This window comes from Podarcis bocagei (assembly GCF_964188305.1).
Source record: "Podarcis bocagei genome assembly, chromosome: 8".
NCBI lineage: Eukaryota > Metazoa > Chordata > Lepidosauria > Squamata > Lacertidae > Podarcis > Podarcis bocagei.
In genome coordinates, this window is record NC_138133.1 from 69,496,845 (window position 1) to 69,514,806 (window position 17,962).

A 17,962-nucleotide genomic window follows, 5' to 3' on the forward strand; every position below is an offset into this window, starting at 1 on the left:
ATATTTATCGAGCTAAAGGAAGATCTTCAAGGTCAGAACCAGTCTATCTCTGAATACCACGTGCTCTTGGGCAGGGAGAGCTGACTTCATAAGCTGTTTATGTGCTTGCTGAAGACATCTTCTTGAAATATAATCCTGGACTAGATGGCCTCTCAAACTGATGCTACAGGGTTTAAACCACAGTTTAAACAGTGAAGGTTTTACATAGAATTCCAAGGAACCTCAAAGTCTGCCCAGTCCAGTGATTCCCACTTTCCCCTCCTGATTTTCCTGCCTGTTGTAGCAACTATAATGTGCTGTCTGAAAATATGCTTTTTTCCTTACTGTCTTTTATGTTTCATTTTATTTCATAGAATTCAAGTTGCATTGCAATACAAAAACAATATAAGAAATAAAAAACAGCAAAAACAGTTTTTAAAATAATAATAATAATAATAATTTTTTATTTATACCCCGCCCTCCCCAGCCAAGGCCGGGCTCAGAGCGGCTTACAAGCAATAATAAAAACAAGATGAGTGATTACAACTTAAAAACAAAAATAAAATACAACATTAAAATAATGGAACATTAAAATATTAAAATGGAGCCTCATTGCAGGAGAAGGAAAAGAAAAAAGAAAAAGGGGGCGGAGGGAATCAAATTGGCTCCAATCCAAAGGCCAGGCGGAACAACTCTGTCTTACAGGCCCTGCGGAAAGAGATCAGATCCTGCAGGGCCCTGGTCTCATGAGACAGAGCGTTCCACCAAGTTGGGGCCAGTGCTGAAAAGGCCCTGGCTCTGGTTGAAGCCAATCTAACTTCCTTAGGGCCTGGGACCACTAGGGTGTTGTTATTTATGGACCTTGAGGCTCTCCGTGGGGCATACCAGGCGAGGCGGTCCCGTAGGTACGAGGGTCCTAGGCCGTGAAGGGCTTTAAAGGTCAAAAGCAGCACCTTAAATCTGACCCTGTACTCCACCGGGAGCCAGTGCAGCTTGAAAAGCACTGGATGAATATGAATATGAATCTTTATGAATATTTAATAATGACATGCTGCAGACTATCTGAATAAAACTCATGGACCACAAGAAGTCCAGAGACCATTTGGGGAACACCTGATCCTTCCAACCACATACACTCCACTCCTATAGCAGTTCCAAGAGGTGGCATCCCCAATAAGGATGTCAACATTCTGCTCTTAGAGGCCAATCAGGTGCCTGTGGGAATCCTGCAAGCAGAATGTGAACACAAGAACCCCCTGCCCACCTTGTGGCTTCCAGCAACTGGTATTCAAGAGCATTACTCCCACCAGTAGCAGAGGTCCGGCAGAGCCATCATGGCTAGTAGCCCTTGATAATCCTCTATTCGTTTATTGAATCCTCTTTTAAAGCCATCTAGGTTGGTGGCCATCACTGCTTCCTCTAGTTCAACCCAGCCTCTTCGCTTAAGGACTTGTAATGGAGGAGAGCCCACCATCTCCCAAAGCAGTCTGTTCCACCGTTTTAACCGTCTGTACCGTCAGGAGGCTCTTCCTAATATTTATTGTGATCGTGTGCCTGTGCAACATACAGCCCTCAAGGCCGCCAGTCCTCATCCACTGATTTAATCCAGACTCGACTCCTCGTAATTTGAAGTCGTTGGTTCAAATTCTCCCCTCCAGAGCAACAGAAAACAATGAGCTCTATCAACTTTGCAACAGTCCTCCAAAATATATTCCAACACCTGGCAGCTTTCAGCCCTTTTGAAGAATATAGATGTTAGATTTTACCTTTGCAAATGTTATAAACTGTCGTGCATTAAGGAAGTCATAACCTGGTTGATGTGCAAATCGCTACCAGAGTAACTTGAGCCACCCAATGAATGAGTGCATTAAGTCTGTATCTTCCAAGCATGCTGTGTAGTCATCCCCTGAAGATCTCTGCAGCGAGACATGCAATTTCATCCGAGTGCTGCAGCTGTACTGTTCTCCTAGCAAGGCAAAAAAGAACCTAGATAGCACGTAGCTGGAGTGAAGAAAGAACCCAGTACTTGATATGACCTATAAAGCTCAGCTGGCCTGTTAAGAGACAAAACCTGCCTGACAGTGTAGTATTTGACACTATACATGTAAGTTTCACAAGGGTTCTTGCTAATGCCCAGAGTTCAAGGTTAGGCAGCATTCCAGAGACTAGGTATTCACACTCTTTCACAAGAGAATGCTGTTTCAGCAAATCTACATGCATATAGTGCTGGAAACTTTGGTATGACTATGAGCAATTTTGTATGATGCGACTGAGTGACGGCAATAGCACATTTCCCCCAAGATTATGGGTTTGCCTCAAGTGCTACATGCATAGTGACCTTGTGCAATGGAATCTGCTCTTCTCCTCTCTACGTACCCCGCAAATCTGTACCATAGGGTCCCCAAAACTTCTAGAACAGATTTTGCGGGTGTGCAGGGGATTGTATGGCAGAGGAGAGGGAAGTTCCATAGTGCGTGCAGTAGTCTACTGCATAAGCATAATGGCAGTGCTGGATACAACCCTGTATCGTGTTTATTTCAAGTATGACTTAACCAATAGACAAACATCTGTTCATTACAGCCAAGCACTTTTTGCAATTCACCAGGACTTTTGCTGCAATGTTACTTTACCCTATCTTGGTGCTTCCAAACCCAAGTTATTCGTACTTAAGAGAGTTGAGTGAAATGCTTGCTGTCATTTCCATTCCCTGTACTAAACAAATTGCTAAAGCTGCCCAGCTAGCATCAAAGCTTTAATAAAATGACACTTGCTTTAAGTAGGCAGGAAATATCACATTTTACACTTTTGCTTTTTAAAAGATTTTAATCAGACACATTACACTGCACAATTGTGTCTTTATCCAGGATTAACAGGGTACCATCCACAAGATTTGGAAAGAATATTTTTTTTCCACATTTATCCCCATCTCTTTAACTCAGCACAGAGAATTCAAGGTTCCTACCACCTCAGTTTTCTCTCCCCCCACCCCGCATGTTAGCTCCCATGTGTGTTGACCTTCCAAGATTCTGTGGTGGCTTTTAACTGATTAGAAAACAAATTATCTGCTGGTAACAGCATTAGTATAGTGTACAAAATCAAGATCTAACTTGCTCAGTGCATAAACACAATGCTACTGATGACAACCATTTTTTTAAAAAAATGCAAATTCTGCATATAAATGGGTCAGTTGTCCTACAGCTAGTAGGAAACTTATGCTTAATTGTTCCCAAATAATTTAGAAGAAAACCCTCTTTTATTTACTGCTCTGAGGTCTGAAATAATACATGACAAGTATCAGCTTTAGGAATGAACTTATTTAAAGGTGGTGTGTTTTTTTAACCCCCCCCCAAAACAGTCTACTAAAAGTAAAAATTAGTGAACAAGTGTCTTTCAGTTTAAAAAGCACTCAGTTTCAACATTTAAGCATACCACAGCAGTTTGGAAGGCAGATTTCTTGCCTACTGGGACCTAGCTATCATATGATGAACAGGCTGTAATTATCAAGTGAGGAAACAAAACGAACCAAAAGGCTACATTCTAATGTCAGGGGTACAATGCAATGACAGCTACAAAACCGTGAAGATTCATTCCAGAATGACTATAGTAAAGGCAGATGAACTTAAATGGCATAGATCAGACGGGTTAACAAATGCACAAACTGCTATTTACCTTTCCGTATCAAATGTGCAACCTGCATGGGCATGCTTAAGTAAAGAATTAACTGTTTAAAAGATTAAATGACCCAGGCACAAAGCAAAGAGAAGTTGGTCAATATTTCCTTCCAAATATCCAATCAATGGGAAAGCAATAATGCCCATGTCAGTCATCTGCTACCAACATAAAATGGATTTGCAGTTCTTTCCAGTAAAAAGCAAGTAAGACAGAGCTCCAAAATATGGGCACTCTGCATCTGACATTAGAATCGAGTTCAAAATGAAATTTGGGTAGTGCAGACATAAACCAATGCTGCAAGATAGGAAAAAAGTAACACCTATCCTGCTACCATTCATCGGTTCCAACTAATCAAAGCTCAGCTAGTTATTATTTCCATTTTGTTAGTTATTATCTCCATTTTGTGTGCCATCCTGTTCTTTGAAACAGATTTATTTAACATTTGCTTTCAAACAAGGAAACCGTTACAGTAGTCATTTTTTACACACTAATGTAGCCAGTGTGGCTGACTTCTCATAGGTGCATTTAAGAGTTTCCACAGTGGAACTTCACAACAGAGATAAATTATTTTAACTTGCTATAGCAAATATGATCATTCAGATCACACCAAAACAAAAGTTCAGTTCTACTATACTTCCACCAGCCTGCCACCTAGCATGAGGATTCACTGGTACTGCACTTGTCTCCAGTGCATAAATTTAAGGTAAAAGCTCATTTATATACAAGAATGAAATTTCATAAGGGTCAGTAGAGCAGGCACTCCAAACTAAACAGAGTTGAAAGAAAACACTACTTCGGTCAAAGCCATTTAAGTGTTTTAGAAAATAACCAGGCTCAAAGCAAGTTGCATACCAAATGGAGAAAGATTTTTCTAGTTAATGTGGACTCAACAGTAATAAATGTTAAAGAGCAAATGACACCATTTAGTTTTTGGCTGTGGGAGAAGTCCACTTGTTAGGATTTCGTAAGGCAAATAAAACAGGTATTGAAAACAGAACTTCTACAAGTATTTTACCTGCGATATTGTAAAATCAAAGTACTATTTTATTAAATGAGTTATTTTACACAATATGAACATCAATATAATTACAACTGTAAAAAATTTAAGAATGAACCAATTTTCAGATTTCCAAGTAGGGCACAACTGTACAGTTACATAGATTCATCTTTACATGACGCCCAAGAGGAACAGCATAAAAATATGAATGTTTCTATAGCCCCTTCATTTTTGCTGATCAACAGTTTGTTAGAAAAGCAGCTGCAGGTTTGTTATGCAATGTCTGACAGTAGAAGAGTCAATAGGTTCCATGAATTCACCTGCAACACAAGAGTAATATTGTTAAATACAGTCTTACTGTCTCATCGAGTTACTAGCATCTAATGAGTCAATGTAATGTCATTTCATAATTAAATGAACTGAACCTCCCTAAACCCTTGCAGCAGATAAAGACAACAAAATTAGAAGATTACACACATTTATCTTCTCACAGACTTGTTGCCAATTTTGGCAACTCTCCAAGTTGCTATGTAATGCCCTGGCTATATCAAAATAAAGTTCTAAATATGACAAGCAACAAAACCAAAATAATCGTTTATGCTTCAAGTTAGCTCCCAATTTTCATAAAACCTATATTGTAAATGAAATCCATTTGATGCAGTTTTACTTATGATATATACTAAATTTATTTAATTCAAAACTTAAATGCTAAGCATTCACCTGTGAGCTTTTACGCCTGAACATCTGCCAGTTCTGGAGGGAGCGGAGTCTTCGGATGCTTGCTCTCAAAGTGCTGTTTGAAGGTCTTGGGATCTGGCATCTGTGTCTGATTAAGGAGAGAATGGAGCTTTATGCAAGGCAAAATCCCAAACAAATACAGCTTCTTCTCCCTGAATCCTAAAGGACTGCATTAGGGTTTTTGGCTCAAGAGCAGCCAGATTTTGGAGGGACTGTTCCTCGTTCTTTGCCACCTCCTAACTCCCCTGCTTTGTTCTACCTACTCATTCCTACTCAATTCTTATCCTTTTCACAAATTGCACATAAAATTGTGTCCCCTCCCTGCCTGCTATTTGGCTAGTATTTCATGGGTATTCCTTCCTGAAACCAGTGAATTCAGTTTTAACTTTAGTTTTTTGCCTGTTGGGAAGTACAAAATTATTATTTATTACATTTATATACTGCCCTTCATCTGAAGATCACAGGACAGTTTACAATATAAAAACACAACATGCATAATATAATAATAAAAAATAATCCTCCCTCAACACATTTCAAAGGCCATAGACTGTTCAACAGCAAAGAGCCTGGTTGAAGAGAAATGTTTTCCCTTTGTGCCTAAAAATATGTAATAAATGTGCCAGGAGAGCCTCCCTGGGGAGAGCATTCCACAAATGGGGAGCCATCATTTTAAAATAGCCGGTTGAGTATTAAAGGGAAGAGGTATCAAGAACCGACTTTCGGTGATGGGCATACGGGAGGGGGCTCACCTTTTCAAACAGCTCACCTGAGTTTTACAGTAGGTGCAGATGAGGGAGAATTCATACCACCCCTGCCAGCCGACTCCCAAATCAGCATGCAATTCCTGGTCACCAAAGGTTACTAGACTAGTGGTTAAATATAAGGCTAAACTTACAAGCAAGACACTCACCAAATGCTGGCAATGTATAGAAACATAGGCAGGTCCCTATGTAACAAGCAGTCTCCCCCCAGTATTTGACCAAAATCCCTGCTTCACCAAGTCCTGCACTGTTATTCAGTTGTGTATCCAAGCAGTACCTGTTCCATTTTTTACTCCTCGTTGCACACATCTGTCTGTCCATCCTGCCCATTTTTATCATACCCTGTTCTGCAGTATACTTTATTGCTATTGTTTATCAATTATGTTATTATATCTGCTTTCAACTGTATGCTGCCTTGAGTCTCTCACACTGAAGGGAAGCCTGTTGTTAAACTGCCCAGAGGACACACTGTTAGTTGGGTAGCATATAAATAAATAAAAATCAGAAATCTCTTGCCCAGGAACCCACAAAGTGAGGATGTTCCCATTTCCTTCTCCTTCACCTGAACCTACTGATTTACTACACTGCATGTGCATGCTGTCACACCCTCCAACTCTTCAAAGCAAGGTGCATGCAATTCCCCAAGTGTTGCAGAAATGATAGGCACTACCGATAACATACACCTTCATCTGATACATGATTTAAGTGTTTGCCATGTAACCTTTTTGGCGTGCTAGCACAGGATACCCAACAACTGAAATCAGTAGTAGGAGACTGAACTCATACAAAGAGGCACAAGTTGATATAATAGCCAGTGACAATGCAAAGGGGTGTTTTAAAACTTTATGTAGGTTCTTCCGTACTGCCTATGGAGAAGAGAATTCTAGGGAATTATTTGAAGGAGAAAGAGCATAGGGAATCCAGAGTCAAATTATCAATTCCCCACCTAGAGTGCATATGTAGCACACAACACACATAGATGTTATTTGTCTCTTCCATAGCTTCATTCCATACGAGCCAAACTTGGGGCCTGGAAAGATTGCCACAATGCTTCATTTTCAAAGCCTCTTACCCTACAGACGGTGCAGGTGTATATTAGAGCAGCTTTAGCTGCAGCCTTCTGATCATGGCCTTGTTTCTTCTTTGCCCCAGCTTGCTTTTTGGCATTCTTCTGCTGTGACTGTATCTTCTGTTGTCCACGAGCCATATCTAAAAATAAGTGCAAAAGGCATTATAGCAGACTGAACCATATGAGCAATCTAAGGCATATTTGCTCAGAAATAAATGGCTTCAAGTTAAAAGAATTTGCTCACTACTGTGTTTAGGATTGCAGCCATAGCATTTAAGCACTTCTTAAGAGCCAGCCTCCATCTAGAAAAAGCACAAGCTGCTTTCAGATATTGTCAGGGAACTGACATCGGAGCTAGAGGCGGAGGGAAGGCTCTCAAATGATGCTGGAGAAGGGCCCAGCAGGGAGAGAGGCAGCTCCGCAGATGGGGAAGCAAATCAGCGCAACACCAGGGATATAGAGGGGCTGATGGGGGAATCGGCGAGAGGGCTCCAGGACTCTTCACCGGACACCAGCGGGGAGAGCACGGGTCCTCCGCTACCCATGCCCACCCTGCGCAGAAGACTTCCGTGCAGAGAGAGTAGGAGGAGACTGGGTGTCAAACAACTTTTATGTTGGAAAAGATTTAAGAAACGCCCACTGACGGATACTGCTAGCGACTGAGGCAGCCACAAAGTGAAGGGCTGCCCAGACTGAAAGGTTTAGCAAGGCAACAAAGCCTGGAGAGGCGGCAACTTACGCACGAGCAATTATTTTTGTAATTACTTGCCCAGGTACTTTCCTCACAACTAGCATAGGTGCCCCATCATTTATTCCCATAAATGAGACAAGAGTGGTTCCACAGATTACAACTAAGAGAATATTTATTCTGTTACAAGGAGGAGGAATTTGGAGGAAAGAATTCAGGCTCAAACCCCTCCATTTAGTTAGAGCAATTGAAGGTGGTGCTATATTTGAGAAGAAACACATGGCTGCAACTGAAACTGGTAGTCCTGGGTCAAATTACAAAACTATCCTGTGTCCTGACATAATTACTGCTGTGCGCTTCCCTGCTCCTGACAGCCAATGATTTGGTGACAGCCCAATTACAGCCCTATACTGTTTCAAGGTACTCTTAGATTAAGTACACATTGTTCCATTCACACGGATATAAATCAGTCACAGAACACAAGGAATTCAACACCTTTATTACTCCAACTAGACTTGGGAGAACTCTAGCCTCTATGAAGTTATTTGTCAGCTATGCTAGGATAATAGTATTTCAGAACTCACTACTGTAGTTGAAAATAAAGGGACAAGAACTGACCAGCCACAAAAAGCCACACACACAAAAGGGGGGGGTGCTTATTAAGAAAAATGTCTTACACCCCAGATGCTACTGGAAACAATGGGTTAAAATGGTCTGGAATGTTTACAAAAATACTCCAATTCTCCCTTACAAATACATGTCCCTGCACCCACATTCATATCACAAGGCAAACAGAGAAGGGAATACATTTACCAAGGACACTTTGCTTACAAAGCAGGGAAACTTTCCTTTTTATATTTTACACCAAGAGATATTCTTGATTTGTACCCCACCCTTTCTTCAAGTACTTATAGATAGCAGGTATGATGTTATCCCTTCTTATTCATCAAACAACTCTATGGGGTAGGTTATGGAGAGGAGGAGGTTAAGGGGTGATATGATAGCCATGTTCAAATATATAAAAGGATGTCACATAGAGGAGGGAGAAAGGTTGTTTTCTGCTGCTCCAGAGAAGCGGACACGGAGCAATGGATCCAAACTACAAGAAAGAAGATTCCACCTAAACATTAGGAAGAACTTCCTGACAGTAAGAGCTGTTCGACAGTGGAATTTGCTGCCAAGGAGTGTGGTGGAGTCTCCTACTTTGGAGGTCTTTAAGCAGAGGCTTGACAACCATATGTCAGGAGTGCTCTGATGGTGTTTCCTGCTTGGCAGGGGGTTGGACTTGATGGCCCTTGTGGTCTCTTCCAACTCTATGATTCTATGATTCTATGTTGAGCGTATCATTATGGTCCTATATTATCGAGGGAGCTTTATGATTGAGCAAGATTTACATTAATGTCTAAGTTTGCCATCAAAAGTGACCTAGTAATTCTTTCCCACACTATAGCCAGTGCTCATTCCCCAGGTAACATATGAATTCAGAATAATTTCCACCCAGTTCTGGTTTACTTCTGATTGCTCCTTGTATCACTGTGCAAGTGTGTAACATGAAGCTAGAGTCTGTCACAATATGCTGTTTCAGAGCATTTACAGTGTTTTGTTGCAAGAGACCAAGAAGACTGAAGAGTGACAGACAACCAGAGCCTGCCTACACTTCTCCAAGACATCTAGGTTATCCCAGTGTACTCTTGAAGGTGTATATAAAAATCTACGAAAGGTGAAAATCTACGAAAGCATATATATATATATATATATATATATATATATATATATATATATATGTCATAGCAGCTTGATAATTTTAACTATTCCCCTGCAAGCATCATCAAGTTGTGATACTAATACAAAACAAACCCCCCAAAATGAAAAGCTGCATATAACTGCATAATTTTTAAAAGATATGCATCCTACTGAAGCTCACGTGACTGCTTAGTATACATAGCATCCAATTTTTAAAAAAAGTCAACTTCTCATATGAGTTTTAGCTGATTAGTTAATAGTTTGCAGTCAAGTACAAATAGTTCTGAAGCAAAATACACACTTTGTGATCGTATGGCACAGACATAAATGAGAGAAAACCCTCTGTGTATGTACACACACACGAGGGATATTCTTAAGATTGTGTTTGTCATTGTACTTTTCAAAAACAGCTGTATTAAAAATGCTTTTAAAATCGGGTATCCTTTTAGTCATTGAAAATATTTTATCATTGATTAAGCACGTAAGAAATTTTCCTGTAAACCGCTTAGAGGTTTTCTTACAATCAAGTAGTATATAAATTCTGGCATTAAAAGAAGCTGGTATGGCCACTCCTAAAGAAGTCCACACTGGTCTCCATAGTTTGTGATAGTTACCAACCAGTTGTAAATGAAGATGACATGGGTAGTGGCAGAACAACAGGAGACATTCTTGGAAGAGATCAGTTATCTAGAACCACTGCAGTCTGAATTCAGGCATGGTTTTGGGACGAATTGGCCTGTTACCCTGATAATTACTTTAATTGAGAGAGACAAGGAGAGTGAGACCTTGCCTATTTTCAATCTTTCTGTAGGTTTCTGTACCACTGACCATGGAATCCTCCAGGATAGGCTATGTCTGGCTTTAGTGTGGTGGCCCCTGCCCTTTGGCTTGTGCTTCCAGTAATTATCAGGCAGCTCCCTAGAGTACTGCCATTTTGGCGCCTGCTTACAGCTCACCTGTTCACTCTGGCTTCCCCCAAGTAGTGATTCAGTAAAGTTGATATATTAATTTTATTTTATTTGTGATGCTTTGTATTTGTTTTATGACTATAATTTTATTCTATGCTGTTCACAGCCATGATATTTTTCTTAAAGTCAGCGGCATAGAACCTGCATTCCTCCTGATATTGTTGCACTCCCAACAGCCCCATTCAATGCCAGTGTTCAAGGGCGATGAGAGTTGTAGTTCAACAAGATCTGGAGAGCTACAGATTCTCTATTCCTGATATAGAATTAGATATGCAATGGAATAACAACCTATACTTTTTTGGGCTTGCTCCTAGGTTTATTATTTATTCCAAATACAGTGGTACCTCGGGATGCGAACGGGATCCGTTCTGGAGCCCCATTCGCATCCTGAACAGAATGTAAGACGCAACAGCGTGTCTGCGGGTCGCGTTTCGTCGCTTCCGTGCATGACATCATTTTGACCATCTGCGCATGCGGTGAAACCCGGAAGTAACGCACTCTGTTACTTCCGGGTCACTGCGGAGCACAACCCAAAATTACTTATCCTGAAGTGTATTTATCCCGAGGTATGACTGTCTAAACTGGCCATTATCAAAATATGTACCTCAAGAGGTTTTGCATGCAGAAAATCCCAAACTCAACTTGTGATGTCTCCACAAACTCTGGAGAGCCGCTGCTGCCAAACAGTGCTGACAATACCAAGCTAAATGGACTGATTTTTTAGAAGGCTGCTCCGAATAAAGGGATGTTCATGCAAACAGGAAAACGGTACAATAAAGCCATTATTAACTTTTGATAACAGGAGCAGGAGCAAGTAACAATGGCCTGTTTCAAAGTAACCCGAAAGCCCAGGTGAATAAGCATGTATTGAGTTACTGACAAAAACTCCACACCAGGCATGTCCAAAGTCCGTTTTGGGGGTATAATCTGGCCTGGCGGTCAACTTAACCCGGCCCCTGTGTCAATTTATTTTTCTGGGGTAAAATCCTAAAAAAACCTCAACAGCTTCAATCCTAAAAAAGGTCAAAAACTTTGGTTGGCCCTCACGGCCTTCATTTCATCAAATCTGGCCCTCTTTGAAAAAAGTTTGAACACCACTGCTCCACACTGAAGATGGCTTGAATTCAGAACAAGACAGAACTCTCCTGCAAATTTCAGTGACTAGGTCAGCAGAAAAAGGGAGACATACTCCTTCCAAGTCTCCGAGTTCCTCAAACACAGTTTATCTTCCTGTATCATTTTCCTCAGAGCATTCCACATGCGAGCAAAGTGATTCACGAGGAAAAGGCAGAGACACCTATATTCATGTGGGTCATACCTTCAACCGAAGTATTAGGCAGTGATCCTCCAAGCTGTTGTTGGACTCCAACTCCTATGAACCACCCCCAGCATGGCCATCCATCAGAGATGATAGATGTCATCCAGCAATTGGAGGGCCACAGGTTAGCTACTTCTGCTGTACAATGTGTGTGTTCTGACCACAGAGCAGCTCTATAGAAAAGGTCACATATTCTCACACTACAGATGGGTAACTTTATTATTTATTCAATTTATATCCCTCCCTTCCTCCCAAAGCAGCCCAGTGAAAGAAACAGTGACAGGGAAGTGAGAATGACTTCATATATGCTGAACCCACATACACTGAATCCAGAAAACCAGTGTGACCAGATAAAAGCTTAATTTTACTATAATTGAACAGCAAAGTTGTCTCATTTTATTAGCATTGGGGATTATTTTTTAAGACTGCAAATATGGTTCTGAAACTTCTGCCTTGCATATTCACATATTTCCTATGTTTTAATACAGTCGTACCTCGGCTCCCGAACAATCAAAAACTGGAAGTGAGTGTTCCGGTTTCCAAACACTCTTTCAGAAGCCGAAATCATAAGCGAAGCTTTGGAGGTCAAATGTTTAGAAGTTGAACGGACTTCCGGAACGGATTCTGTTCGACTTCTGATGTACCACTGTAATGTAAATGGGTTCCTTCCCCATCTGCTATCTACATGATCAAAAGTATTTTTGGTGAGATCTCTAGATCTTCTAATTCCAAAAAACAAGAACAAACTTCTTCTGCATCAAGCCTTGTCCGCACTGTTGCTGTGGCTGGTTATTATTATTTTTAATACTGAACTGCTGCTAGTGAAGGATAGTTGTGTATGTGTGTGTATTATATTGCTACTTCACAGGGCAAACAACAAGATAAAATAGAGAGAACCATCTATACTACCTTGAGTTTCTTGGAGGATATAAATGCAATGTAATTAATAATATGAGAGAAGAACAGTTTCTATTCACTTTCTCCACACCATACGTAATTTTACTTACGGTGCATGTATAATAATAAGTTATTACCCTAGCAAGATTAAAAAAGTAGGGATCAACTGGTTTGCATACTTGTTGCCGATTTCCCAAGATGGTTTCCTCCCCAAATAAAACTCATGCAACTGTTTTGTCATGCCTTGGTGGGTATACTTATGGGTATCTTGGTTGGGACAGCTGAGAATTTAAAAAGGAGGCTGGCCAGGATGTTCATTCTAAAGGCACACCCATGAGACTTCAACCATATCCAATCTGCTAAGTCCTAAAAGAATTTCACTGTCATAACAGCAGGCAGCAATTTCTCCTCTGGAACTGCACACAGCCAACATATGTTATCAGATCTTCCTTGTTTTCAACCAGATTCCGATTCCCAGAACAAAACATGTGCATCTAGTCTTGCTGTTGTAACCTTCTAACTGTATGTCAGGAATATCAGTATTAAATACCTTCTTCATCAATATTCCTATATTTGGGGTACGGGGCATATAACATGCAGTTTTCCCAAACTCATGAGACTGCAGACTAGTTTCCACTTCTTAACTTTATCAGACAAACAAGGGTAGAAAATGAACAGGCCTTTGCAGCTGAATGTACAAAAAGGTAAAGAAACAAAAATAGAGTAATAAGATTCTGATTAAGCTGTCAAGCATATCACTTGCATAAGAACTTGTTTTCTAGAAGGAAATGTCCAAGTCGGAAAACAAGCAGTGCATGTGACCAAGTAACAAATGGTAATGAGGTTTCATATCTCAGGTCTGACACCAGCAGCTGCCTTTTACACACCTAGCACAACACAGATTAATTTACCATTCAGCTTCAATCAAACTCTTATGATATATAATTTTTAATCCTTACTGCACCGAGGAACACACGCAGAGATAGCATTCCAACCTGATTTTAAGCTGTTTCAAATGTTGATGCGAACAGCAGACTCAGTCCCAACACGTGATGGCAAGGAAAGAAATGAAACAACAAAGAGTAAAGTGTGCCAAGAATGGTGTTTGGCATGAAAGCGTATGAGGCCAAGTGTGGGCAACGCAATACAAATCCTCTTGTTTTGCACAGTCAAGTGCAAGAAGAACCCTAACTGGAGGGAGGAAGAGGGAGCTCACCACCTTCATGCCTGGTTTCCCACTCTGTCCAGCTATCCTTGATACAGCTGGCTAAAAACTTATTTCCAAGAGAGATCATCATGACTTCAATGAAGACGAACATCATATCATTTACCAACTTCACCCTTTCAAGGTGAATTTGGTGCTGCCAGTAAACCTGTTACATGGATAACTAGGGGAAGCTGGGGATCATCTAAAGAGAGGAAACACTGCAAAACTGGTCAAGGGTTTTTTTAAGGTGGAAAAGCCCATTTCAAAAACCTCACAGCACTATGTAAGAAAGTGCAACTTTCTAACAAGCAAACGCAGACAGTCAACCCCCATAGCCATTATTCTACATGATTTATATGTGTAGTGTTCCATTATGCTACTATTATTTATAAGCCGCTTTGGGATTCAATTGAACGAAAAGTGGCATAGAAATATAATAAACCAACCCAATCCCATCATACCCAGCACCTTCCGGCGGGGGCCTAACAGTAACCCCCCCCCCAAAACCCTTCCCTCACCCTAAACGTGTTTGGGTTTTTTAAAGGCGGGGAAAACAAATGGGAAATGCCACCACAGGGCAAAACCATAAGGAAACCACCATGTTCCCGAACCCCCCCCCCAAAAAAAACTTCCCGTCCGTGAAAGAAGCGGCCATGTGTCCAGCCCCGCAAGAAACACGAGGGGTCTCTTCTACCTTTCTCGGCCCCCACCCGGGACGGGGAAACTTCCCCACGAAAGGGGGGGGGGGACGGGACTGAAAAATAAACCCCTCCGGCCGCCGCCCGGCTCGGTGGGAAGAGACTTAACCCGCCCCGAACAGGCTGCCGGCCTCTCTCCTCTCTCTCCCTCGCCCCCGAGGCCTGGCGGCGGCGGCGCCCAAGCCCCTGCCCTCGCCCCCCGCGTTTACCCGGGCTGTGGGGGTCCCGCCTGCCAGGCGTCCGTCGACAGCTACGGAAGGCTCCGCGCGGCCCAGCAGCAGCAGCTGCCGCCGCCTGCCCGTGAGGATGGAGGAGCCCGTGTGTGTGTGAGGGACGGAGTCTCTCTCGCCGTCCGTCGGCGGCGGCGGCGAAGTGCGCACGCGCCGCCCCTCCCCGCCGAGAGCCGAGAGTCAGGCCAAGCCAGGCCAGGCCGCTCCCGCCAACGCCTCATCCGGCGGCAGCGGCGGCTGCTGCTGCTGCGCCCGGACCGGGCCAATGGCGGCGCCTCCCTATTACATAACGCGGAGGAAAGGCCTCTCGCTTGGCCTGAGCAGGAAGCCGAGGTGGCGGCGGGGCCTGTCGGAGTTCCCTCCAAAGCACCATTTCCCTCCGCTTTCCTGTCTGTCAGGGTCACAGTCGGCAAGCGACGGTTTTCCCGCTCGTTGGGGCATCATGGCGGGTTGAAGGGAAGCCGCCCCTCAGGGGAGGGGAAGTCGGTTCCTCACAACAAGCCGTGGCATAAGAAGAAGAAGAAGGCGGCCGGCTGAAGGGACCCGAAATGCCGGTCTTTTATAATGCATTCTTTGTGAAGCTTTAGTCAGCCGCAATAATAAACGACGTTCTGCTGATTTTAATATCTCTCTCTTTCGCCTCCCCCACCGCGCAAGTGTAAAGATCCTTCTCTTGGCTTTTATGGTGCTGGCTTTTGTGTTCAGCTTTCCTTGATGTTTAACATCAGGTCAGCTTGACTCTTCCCCTGACAATAGCTGCTGCTGCGTGCGGCACATAGCGTGGGGGAATCAAAGAAAGCCAAACTCTCCGGTTCATAGAATTGCAGAGTTGGAAGGGACCCCAAGGCTTCATCTAGTCTAACCTGCAATACAGGGATCTCCACTAGATCATGGCTGGTGGCTCTCCCGCCTCTGGTTAGAAACCTCCAAGGAAGGAGAGTCCACCTCCTCCCGAGGGGATCTGTTCCTCTGTCAAACAGATCTTACTGTCCAAGCTCTTAGAGGTCAAGTAAGGAAATGTCTGACAAGTTTATGTCACACAATGAAAAGCCCTGGTGAATCAGACCAGTGATCTGCCCAGCATCCTTTTCCTCATGGGGGTCAACTAGATGCCTCTGGGAAGCCCACAAGCGCAATAATGCCTCATCCCTGTAGCCCCACAACATTATAGAGGCATTGGGCCTGGAGGAAATAAATTAAGTCGTCATGAATTTGCCTAATCCCCTTCCCAAACTTAAAAGTTTGTAGCCATCAAGAGGAAGTAAATGCTACAGTGTAACTGTGCTGTGTGAAGAAGTAGTAAAATATGTACAGTACTAAAAACAGTTAAACATTTAAAAAACAAAGTCAACTAAAAAGAAATCAAAATGTGTCAACATATACATTTAAGGATAGACATGCCTAAACAAAATTGTTTGCAATCCATTTTTGTTTTTACCACGCAGAATAATTGGGTGTTTTCCACTTTGCCATGGCTCACCTTTGTCTCCAGACCATTAATAAACAAGTTAAAAAGCACTGATCCTAGTGCGGCTCTTCAGGTAGACCCCGCTTCTTTCTTCCATTATGAACACTGCCTCTTTATTCCTCTTTTCTGCTTCCTGTTATTCAGCCACTTACCAATCCATAAGATTAACAAATCCTCAGTTGCTCTTTTCCTATTGCTGTCCTTGTTTACAGAGGTAAAAAAGAAAGAAAGGACAATTTCTTCCTCATGTAACCATTGCCTATAATATATAGGGATAAGAGCTGACTTTAGGATGGGCATAAGGACACAACCACATTAGCATGGCCTATTTGGACAGTTCCAGGTCACTCAGTGAAGATACCAAATGGGTAGTTCTCTTCAAAGGCAGGGCCTCACAGGGCTGAATATGATAAACTCTCTCAATGCGAAGAGTTTTAGGATTTTATTCAAAGTTCCGCTCAGATAAGACCCACTGAAATTAACTGACATAGTTAACCATGGATAACAGTTGGATTTCTCCAAACTCTTGACGTCAGAAAATTGCCACTTTGGGGTAATGCCATCATTTATCTCAGTCCTTCATGCATTTTAGCATGACATAGTTCCGTCTAATGTCCCATTTGAAATAACAATTAATTATGATGCCAGAGGAAGAATATTATTAATAAGTGGATATCCTTTAAAATCTTAAGATTTCTCCCCCTGGCCTCCATTCACGACAACTGAAGCAAAATAACAGATTGCAAGCAGCTAATTGTGGCATAGGCCATATCATAAATTCCACAGAAATATGACCAAATAAAAATGCATTTGGCAAGCTATATAACAGAGAAGGAACAGTTCCAATACCCTTTTCATGTGATTTTTGAGGAGAGATTAAAATGACAGATAATATGCTTAGATATTGGAAACAAATTTTCTAGTCAGAAATAATTGGAAGAAGCAAATGATACAGCTGCAAGTATTAAAATCTAACCCCACTCACTTGCAAGAAAGCACTGAATTTAATAGGACTACTGAGTAAACGTAGTTAGGATTGTGCTGCTGCACAAGAGCACTATGGAGGCAAGCCTATGACAAAATCTCCTGGGATAGGCAGCTTAGGGTACAGCAGATCTCCAGTTCAGCTGGCTGATTCCCAGTTCAGCTGGCATTAAGTCCCCCACCCCAGCTCAGCCAAATATACATTGGCGTAACTTGCTCATCCCAGTTCAGCTGAATGAGCTGAGACTGGTGAAAGGCATTCCTGGGCTATGGTGGGACTAGGACTAGAAAGGGAGGACTTAGGCTGGATCCTAAGCCTATTCAGCTTGGTCACATAATCTGGCACCCAACACTGTTTTTTTAAAGGCTTGCTTTCCTTCTGCCAGGTAGCTGCAGCCCCACTGATGAACCGAGTCTGCTGTAACATTAAGCTGGCTTAACTTATGATTCACACTAGCTTCCATAGGAATGCTCCCTAAACTAGCTACTATAGCCCAGTTTAACATAAGCAGTAGAATTATGAATGCTTACTATGGGACAGATGG

General features: G+C 42.3%; 1 protein-coding gene across 1 annotated transcript; it reads right to left on the minus strand.

Moving 5' to 3' along the window:
- Positions 1-2,782: 2,782 nt before the first annotated feature.
- ZNF706 (zinc finger protein 706) lies at positions 2,783-15,091 on the minus strand. The gene is made up of 4 exons (XM_081205291.1): positions 14,945-15,091; positions 7,220-7,356; positions 5,369-5,474; positions 2,783-4,968 (listed from the first exon to the last, which is right to left on the minus strand). The coding sequence occupies exons 2-3, from the start codon at positions 7,352-7,354 to the stop codon at positions 5,379-5,381; spliced, it is 231 nt and encodes a 76-aa protein (XP_081061417.1). The 5' UTR covers positions 7,355-7,356; positions 14,945-15,091; the 3' UTR covers positions 2,783-4,968; positions 5,369-5,378.
- Between the last annotated feature and the right edge of the window lie 2,871 nt (positions 15,092-17,962).

Bases quoted from the DNA above. Each gene is read 5' to 3' on its own strand.
- ZNF706 (XM_081205291.1), bottom strand. From the start codon at position 7,354: ATGGCTCGTGGACAACAGAAGATACAGTCACAGCAGAAGAATGCCAAA. The intron at 5,475-7,219 runs GTAAGAGGCTTT...CTCCTTAATCAG, and splicing joins ACACCTGCACCGTCTGTAGG to ACACAGATGCCAGATCCCAA.